Source organism: Gavialis gangeticus, unplaced genomic scaffold, assembly GCF_001723915.1.
Source record: "Gavialis gangeticus isolate Ggan-Ray unplaced genomic scaffold, GavGan_comp1, whole genome shotgun sequence".
Lineage (NCBI taxonomy): Eukaryota > Metazoa > Chordata > Crocodylia > Gavialidae > Gavialis > Gavialis gangeticus.
Genome location: NW_017729024.1, coordinates 55,512,200 through 55,521,041, shown reverse-complemented (window position 1 = coordinate 55,521,041; position 8,842 = coordinate 55,512,200). Strand labels below are relative to the sequence as shown.

General features: G+C 49.9%; 1 protein-coding gene and 1 long non-coding RNA gene across 2 annotated transcripts in view; one reads left to right on the top strand and one right to left on the bottom strand.

The window, feature by feature from the left end:
- The window catches only part of LOC109297389, a 788,954-nt gene that overhangs the window by 457,321 nt on the left and 322,791 nt on the right, over positions 1-8,842 (top strand). The gene's annotated exons all lie outside the window — the stretch shown is intronic.
- Positions 1-8,842, bottom strand: part of ABCA1 (ATP binding cassette subfamily A member 1) — a 168,283-nt gene that overhangs the window by 15,208 nt on the left and 144,233 nt on the right. Inside the window, exons 33-43 of the mRNA XM_019517098.1 lie at positions 8,404-8,436; positions 7,864-7,969; positions 6,794-6,868; positions 6,012-6,181; positions 4,853-5,030; positions 4,336-4,451; positions 4,099-4,243; positions 3,698-3,821; positions 2,987-3,116; positions 1,947-2,067; positions 743-805 (exon numbers count right to left, since the gene is read on the bottom strand). Coding sequence (XP_019372643.1) covers positions 743-805; positions 1,947-2,067; positions 2,987-3,116; positions 3,698-3,821; positions 4,099-4,243; positions 4,336-4,451; positions 4,853-5,030; positions 6,012-6,181; positions 6,794-6,868; positions 7,864-7,969; positions 8,404-8,436 — 1,261 coding nt within the window. The remainder of the gene's footprint in view (positions 1-742; positions 806-1,946; positions 2,068-2,986; positions 3,117-3,697; positions 3,822-4,098; positions 4,244-4,335; positions 4,452-4,852; positions 5,031-6,011; positions 6,182-6,793; positions 6,869-7,863; positions 7,970-8,403; positions 8,437-8,842) is intronic.

Below are 8,842 nucleotides of genomic sequence, written 5' to 3'. Positions count from 1 at the left end.
TGCATGACACTTTAGAACGGGTTAAATACTTTTGCACTGCTTTAATGGTGTTGGTATTTGCACGTGTCAGTGGGCTACTGTGCAGTAATTCCAGCCGCTGTAGTAAATTCAGCAGCGTAATGCACCTTAAATGACTTGGGGTGCAGCAAACTAAAACTCCTCCAAGGAGTTTGCTGCCCTACAGCTGTGGAGCAAAGCACTGGGCTCTGTGCAGCTCAGGAGCTCTGCAGGAAGCCCGTGCAGGCAGCCTGGCAGTAGCCCAGGAAGGCAGGCTCCGCCCAAGAAAAAAAAAAGCAGTCAGCTTGATCCTTTTTTTTTTGCCCTGGAGCCTGCCTGCCTGAGCTGCATGGGGGCCTGGCGCTTCCCTCCATGGATGCAGTGCCCCCCAGGACTGCCTGAGGCAGGTGCCTGTGGGTGGGTGCTGCCTGGGGCAGGGGGCTGCTGCTGCTGCGGAGGGAAGCATCAGCTCCCACCGCAGCCCAGGGACTGCTCCACCCGCCGGCAGCTTGCCCTCCCCTCCCCACCACTAGAGAGGCAGGTAAGTTCAGGTGTGTACACAACACAGGGGTTTAAAGGGCCCTAAATTGAAACGGTGTTTTAAAAAATGCACTACTTCAATTTAGGGCCCCCGTTTCATCTACCCCAAAGATGTCAATGCCTAATTCTACTTAGGGCCTTCAAGCGCTCTGGAACCATTCAGCAAAGCCAAATGCACTGATACATGTGATCAATTGGCAGTTACCTCTCCAGGGGGGATGCCAACACAGATCCTGTCCACTGCTGGTTTTCGCTTCATTCTATAAATCTGAAACCAGAAAAAGTGAATGAGGACAAGGTAGGTGAGAGGGGAGAGAGGGGAAGTCTGAGCCAGAACTGCTTCCCAAGGTTCAAGTCCTGGCCCCCTGTAGTGGCAAAACTCCCAAAACGCTCCAGAATGAGCAAGTAAGGGCACTTTTTATTACAGGATCAAGCTGTACTAGCTAGACTTATGGGAGTCACTAGTTAACTGGGTAGCATTGGACAATGAAGGGAGCTTGGCTTTGAAGTCTGCAGCCAGGTAGGCTGAGGCTAGTTCTCAGCTGAAAGGCACTGGCCTTGCTCCATGGACTTCCATGGTGCTACCAGCTGAAAGCCTGACCCACTGTGCCCGATTCAAGCCTAAATAATGAATTCCTCAGATAGCACCACGGGCATGTAAGACACATGCCAAAAATATCTGTGGTTCCAAGTATAAACAAAATGCTGGGATCCAGTGCCCTCTAACTGATGGCACAGAGCAGCATTTTTTTTGTGTCTGCAAGTGATATAAGTTTGGGGCTTGATTCAAAGCCTATGGAAAGCAGTCGGAGTCTTTCTACTGATCAAGCCCTCAGTGAACTGTGCTGTTCTGGGAGATTCATAAATGTTTGGGTTGGAGAGAACCTCAGTAGATCATCAAGTCCGACCCCTGCCCTGGGCAGGGAAGAGTGCTGGGGTCAGACGACCCCAGGCAGGTGTATGTCCAGCCTCTTCTTAAAGACCCCCAAGGTAGGGGAGAGCACCACCTCCCTTGGAAGCCCATTCCAGATTCTGCAACCCTTACCGTAAAGAAGTTCTTCCTGATGTGTAACCTAAATCTGTTCTCCAACAGTTTGTGGCCATTGTTCCTAGTTACTCCAAGGGATGCCCTGGTAAACAGAGCATCTCCTGTTCCTTACTGCCCTCCCCACCCTGCCCCGATGAATTTGTAGGCAGCTACAAGATCACCTATCAGCCTTCTCTTGCAGAGGCTAAAGAGATCCAGGTCCCTCAATCTCTCCTTGTAGGGCTTTGCCTGCAGGCCCCATACCATACGAGTGGCCCTCCTCTGAACCCTCTTGACGTTGTCCACATCCCTCTTGAAGTACAGTGCCCAAAACTGGACTGTCCCCCACCAGTATCACTAGAATGGGCAGCCCCTCTCTCACCTTGGTCAGCTCCTTGATTTCGAGGATGTCACTCTGTCCTCCACCACTAATTATCCTCTGCCTCTCCCTGGTCACATCCTCATCCTCATCGTTCAGAGGGGGAAGCTTGGCTTCAACCGGCCTTTGGGAAGAAAGAAATAAGCGGAGAGGCCTACAAATTTAATGCACTAAATATGAAAGACACAGTACTAGTCCGCATCCATATCTGGGAAGCCCCTGAATGTCTGAAGTTTACCAGGATACAATACACTCCTATGCTGACAGCTAAAACAAAGACCACATCCCTCCTCCATCCCCTGTAGGACTTCAGAGCAGGGCTTAAATGCACAGGCTTCACGCTGACTGTTGGTGCACACACCTGAATTTCACCTATGGCCAATGCACCTAGGATGCTTTATGCTTAATTCAGAGATTCTTTAAGCATTTCACTGTTAGATTTAGGCACTGCATAATACTTGACAGAATATACTCCTGTGTTATACAGTTACTGCTCCATTCAGAGCCTACTCCAGACAAATTTGATTTCACACACGCTGTTCCCATTCAAAGTATTACAAACAAGGACAAACTTCCTGTCCCCGAACTACTGCTTCAGACAATTTCATTACACTTGGGTGACTGGTTCTTCTGACTGAAATCTGCAGGGCAAAACAGCACTCGGTTCATCTAGTGGAAATGTTTGCTTGTGGTATGTAGGGAGATTGACTCTGAGTTTCAAAACTGCACCAGCAGTGCAAGTTTTGGGCCTAACTCACTGCACTTTGGAGATGATGGAACAGCTGCTTCCAGGGCTCGTCTGCACAAGCATTTTTTCCTGTGGGTATCTACAACTGGTTGCAGGAACACTACTGTTAGTGGGAAGTCACTAAGGATGATCTGATGCTCCTGGCTGGATCTTCTGCAGCATGGCTCTGACTGCCTCACCCCATCTGTTAGTGGTGCCCCCAAAGCCACTTCCTCATACCAGACTCCAGAGCAGACCTTAGGCTTCCTTTCCCCACCAGCCCCCAAAGCCAAAGCAGTGCAGGATCAAGTCCTACCTTGGCTTGATGAAGAACCTGTACTGTATGAGCACAGTGATGAGGAAGAAGACCACACCTTCCACAGCCATGGCAAAGAGGTTGCGTCCCACCAGATCCCAGGACAGAGGGGACACAAAGCGATTTTCACCTGTTGAGATTACCAAAGTGCAGAGTCAGCTTTGCAGACACCGAGGCAATAAGGTCACAGGCTGACCCAGGTTTGGTCTGCACATCCATTGTAATTTCAGTGATGCCCGAAGATCTCTACTGTGCTTGGCATTGCACATACACAGAAGAGACAGCCACTGCCCTGAACACCTTGTGGCCAAATAGACCAGACCAGCAAGTGAACTATATCTCCAGACCCCACAGTCAGTGCTTTTGCCCAAAGGCTATCTTCCTTCTCAACCCTTTTTTTTTTAACTCCCTATTTTAAAAACATAAAAACAGCTCACACCTTTGTAATTCAAGTTTTTACATACCAGAGAGCTGTTCCTCTCTGGCTCTGGTAGTGAACCAGGGGGGCTACCAGCAGGTTGTGGACAGCTCAGATCAGATCTCTGTGACTGCCTGAGGCTGGCACCAATCCTATTAGGTCCTGTGAGCTGAGCCCTCAATAACCAGTGATTTTAGTGGAAGTGGAGGGTGCTCACTTGAATCAAAACCAGGCCCCTGATAGTTTGTCAGGGGATCCCATGAGGATTGGGTGGGAAGGGCGTTATCACTTACCAAACCTTTCTAAAGCATCTGCCATGGCCTGGTTTTTCACCATGTCAATGAGGCCCCGACCCAGACAGAAGTGGGGGAAGATGAGGAAGACAGACTTGAGGATGTCATTGATGTTGTTCAGCTTCTAATGGAGCAAGAATCAAGCACAAATCAACCTTCTTGGAAGCTTATTGAGGGCTGAGAACAAAGAACAGATCCTCACTAGACCCCACCTGAACCCACTGCTGGCCTCATTCCCAGGCATCCCTTCCATTCCTGGACCAAGTGTTAGCTCCTGGGAATTAGCCGCTAATAGCAATGTAGAACCAAGGGAAAGACACTGCCTTAAAGCTGGGATTGCCAGCTACATAGCCCAGGGGTAGTGGGGGAGAGGACGGGGGGGAGGAGAGGACACAACGTACATTATTGGTGAAAAGCTCGAGTACAAAAGTGGCCACACTGCCATTGATGCCAATGAAAAGGTTCACGCTGGTCAGCACTACGTAGGCAGTGCTGGGGATCTTGAACACGAAGGAGGCAGGGTACATCAGTGGTGTGATGGACCACCTGGTGAGCAAAAGGAGTCGACATAAGACAAGCTCATTCACAGCAGCCAGCATGCTGGACCTCAGGAATGGCTCTGAGAGGAGCAGCCTTACCCATAGAGGAAGAGCAGAAGGGCCAGCACGGGCAGGTTGGAAGAGGAGACATAGGACTTCTGCTGGAAGCAGATGAAGATGATGATGACCAGTGTGGCAGGAACCACATAGTTGCACTGGAAGGAGAAAGAAATGGCTCTGTTGGGAGTTGCAAATGAAAACCAAAGGCACCTTAGCACTGTGAACAGTGGGTAAAAGGGAGATTACGGGAAAACAGGACGGAAAATTAAATATTTGCTCCAAAAATACAGCAGTGCCTTATAAATGCTGATTAGAGGGCTTCTTAGCAGCTTCACATCTTGCTTAGTTCAGCAAACCTATACTAAGGTAGATCACACTTCCATGGAACGGGAAATAAGTCAGCGATTATTTTCACCATAATTTCTATGGAACAGTGTCTGCAGGCCCCAGCTGACATGGGGGTCTCCATGGGGGGAGAAACATAGTAAGGGGTGAGATAAGGCATTACACGCATCAGACTCTGGTCTGAAGGGCGAGTTCATGGATGCCATCTTACCATGTCCCAGACAAAGTTTGCCAGCCAGTAGATCAATGGCTTCACCCCACTGATGAACTGCAGGTGCTTGGCTTTGCTGACACGCTCCTGGATCAGGAAAACTACAAAGCTGGCAGGGACAAAGGACATGGCGAAGATCACGCAGATGGAGACTAAAACATCCACTGATGTGGTCATCCTGGGTAGAGAGAAGTCAACAAGCCCTAATAAATCACTATCTTATCCTGATCCCACCAGAAAGGAGCTCCCTTGCTCTGCACTGTGACCCAGTTCTGCTAGCCTACTTACTCTATGTGCATAGGGGGGAGGAAGGGAGAGCAGTCAGCCTGTCAGGTTAAGACCTCTCATGGGCATGTTCACTTTTAAGCCCCATAGAAACGAGAGATTTTTAGCACATGTCTGTGTGGTCAGGGCTCTCCAGAGTCTGCAGGAACCACAGGTTTGGGGAATGGGAAACCCCTGAACTGAATGGCAAAGAGACTGGGTCTTACTGCTTGGTCTGAAAAGCTACCAAGACTGAGAGGCCTGGGGTGTGGGGGAGGGGGTAACTTAGAGAGACTCGCAGGAACAGAGCAGCAAGGTGTCCCAGCAGAAGGTTCCTTTTAACAGCTGAGGAAGAAGGAAACTGGCTGAAGCGCAGAGAGGGGAGGAATCCTAGAGGTTTCTGACCTAAGCCCTGAGAACACTCAAGCATGTGGAGGCAGCAGTGGAGAGAGGCAGTGCTGTCCTGTCTTGCTCTGTGTAGTTCTCCATTCACTCAAATGGAAACCAAATGGTTTTTAGAGCCCTGACAAAGCCTGTGTGTCTGGATCTCATCTCCCTCAAGAGGGGGACTATATGGCCCGGGGCATCTACCTCCGAGCTTAAGGAAGAAGTGTTTATGCTACTGAGGTGTCCGCACTGGGGGCCTAGGATAGCTGGGCTGAGACATCCCATGAAGAGGTAACAGCCAGCCTGAGTATAGGGGAGTTAAAGAAAAAGCCAGTGTGCAGATTGCTCAGAAAGGGCTGACCCTGACACCCAGTTAATGGAAGTCTAAGAACACATGGACCCCTTGTGGTGGATGGCAAATACAGCAGCCTGGCGAGTACCCAGCAGGGGATGATCTAGCAGAGAGTGACCCTCCCATTCTCCCCATCACCACTGCATCAGGACGTACAGTGCCACTTCAGAGAGCTGCTGCTTTGTGAGGTTCAGTGGGTGGTTGTAGGCGGTGATGCCGTAAGCGTTGGGGTTCTTGCCCCTCCGGAGGTTGGCCCTAAGGATGGCATTGTTGATCACATTCAGGAAGGAGCCGATGGCATGCCAGCCCTTGTTGTTGAACCACACCTGCAAAACCAACATTCCAGTTTCTGCGGGGCTGCCCCAACAGACCCAGCAGAGGGCCAGAAAACAGAGCAGCTCTTCCCAATTTTTCTCAAGATCCTGTCCACCTTCTTAGAGACACAATATACAGTTTGGTCATGGGAACGCTCATGCCAGCCAATCGGCTCAGTGAGGGTGATATCCCCTCCATCCACAAGAGAAGCCTAGGATTCTTGAGAGATCTTAGTCATGGGAAAATGGTATTACAGCGCCATAGGAATCTAAAGGATTATGTATGCTAAGGCAATATGTTTCCCAATACCCGTGTGCAGCAGTCACAGCTTACTCATTTCCAAGGCCATGACTTGACAAATACTGATGTCAGCAGATGCAGTTTCAGGAATTTCAATGCATTTGGGACTGAGCTCCATGAGCCCCCTCTATCCCCCAGCTTTCCACACAAAAAGCTGTGCTGTTTTCTCTGTCTTTGTAAGCAATTTGGGCAGAAGGCTCTGCTCTGAGCACACATGGGGCAGAAATCATGAGACACCGCTACTTAGGAGCTGAACTTTGGTTAAAACACAAGGTTACCTGAGCCTGGGCTCAGTGTGCTAGGCACAAGAGGCAAGAGTTTACCTTGACATTGTTTTTTGTGTCCAGTCCTTTCATGAAGCTTGCCAAGCTATTCAGAAACCGATCTCCAGATCCCCCCTGTGAACAGCAGAAGATTCACTTCAGTCATTGCAGCACAATGCAACAAGCACCTTATTTGTACAGCTTCCTTTTTGGCTTGGTCACAGATTCCCCATGTAACTTTAGGTGAGTCACTTAAGGCCAACATTCCCTCTGAATTCACAATGCACAGCACTCCAAAGTGGGAAGAGAGCACAGGGAGCCCAAGAGAATGCCAGCACTGGCTTAGGTTTTAGCAATTATTAGCTAAGAATGGAGCACAATTTTGGGGAACACTAGCTCAAACATGGTGGCTCAGAGGTTATTAGGGAGCTGGTTGCAGTTCTCTGATTCTCCAAGGTCATCTTCTCCGTGGTGTATGTCAGAGCAGTTTAAAAGCTGCTCTAACCTATGCTGGGTGGCAACTGCTCTGGACTGGGCACAGAGGTGCTTTATGCTGGATCCAGGGAAGTCTCAGCTGGCCAGACCCTGCTGCGTACCATACCCATATGGGAGGCTCCTGCAGGAAGGGACTAGAGTGAGTGTGAGAATCTAGCAGAATAGAGGATTTTTCCAGTTCTCTCTTGTGGCTCATGGGGCACTTCAGGTGCCCTTGCTCACATACATACATGCTGAGCTGGGGTCACTGATGGTAAAAGCTGACTTTCCTAAGGCTCTCATGCTGAGTCCCCTTTGCAACCAGTGGGAGTTTACTTGAGTGAAAACACAGTATTACCAAAGGGCCATGTCCACTTCAGGTCATCTTCATGACACTTTGTCCTCAAGATTAGCAGGCATCCAGAGACCTTAGCACCTCAGTGGCTGTTCCCAGACAAAGCAGTAGATTCCTATGCCCTTTGATGTACTTATACTGGCTCAGTACCACCCACACTAGTCCAGGTGCAGGGACTCTCTCTCAGACAGCAGGAGCTGAAGTTTTTAAACCTAAGGGCTTGCTTCCTGTAGACATCTCACCCAGGGGTGCCACTGTCACACTGCCACAGCCTCAGGGCTGCAGGGACACCACTGCTCACCTTGGCAAGCTCCAAGATCTTCTTCACCTGCCTGATGGCATCGTTGACTTCATGGCTTGGAGGAAGCACAAGGGAGCTACTGGCACCCAGAGAAAATCCTCCATACCTGAAGGAAGAAAGGGGCAGTCAAGCACAGACTGGTCAGATACACCCTCCAGAAAAGGCTTCTTGTCTAGGAGCCTAGGAACAGTACCTAGGCTAGGGGCCTTTGCTAGTCTGATACTGCTAACAGGGATTGCTCATACCAGCAGGCACTAGATAGTAATCACATACAGGATTGAGCCCTTGGGGCTCTGCGGGCACCCATGTACCCCCAACAGCTGGGGAAAGGGCCAGTCAATATCATGGCTAGTTCCAGCAAGAGGCTAAAAACTGAATCTGTTGCTGACATATTTCTAGCAAGCTTAGTGTGGAGCACAACTTCATTTTTCAAAAGAAGAATTATATTTATAGGGAATAGTGTGAGAGTGTGAGAGGGAGAGGGAGAGTTTACCAGTAATAAGAAACCCCAAGCGGCATAATGGAGGGGTGGCAACTCACCTGAATTCATTCACCCAAATCTTATTCTTCAAGCTATGGAGATAAAGAGAAGATGTTATTGATAAAATGGGCTACCAGTTGGACTCAGCCTGAGGCCAAAGGCACTGGGACCATTCACTACTGCAGGGCAGATTCATTCTGGTTTAACTTCAGGGACATTAGGTGCATTACACTAGAGCAGAGTTTGCCAACCAGTATACCATGGCACATTCATGTGCCATCAGGCATGTGTCAGTGTGCCACAGCATTTGGGGCTGGAGCCACCCCCCCCACCATACCGCAACCAGCCAGACAGGGAGCATGGCTCCAGCCAGTGATTCAAGTGCTGTGCCACCAGCTCCCCGCCACTCTGCATTTGGCCACGTGCCACCCCTAACCCCCACCCCCCTCCACGTTTGGCTGCTCCCCCCCGTCGGTGTTTGGCTGGTATGCTGTGGGT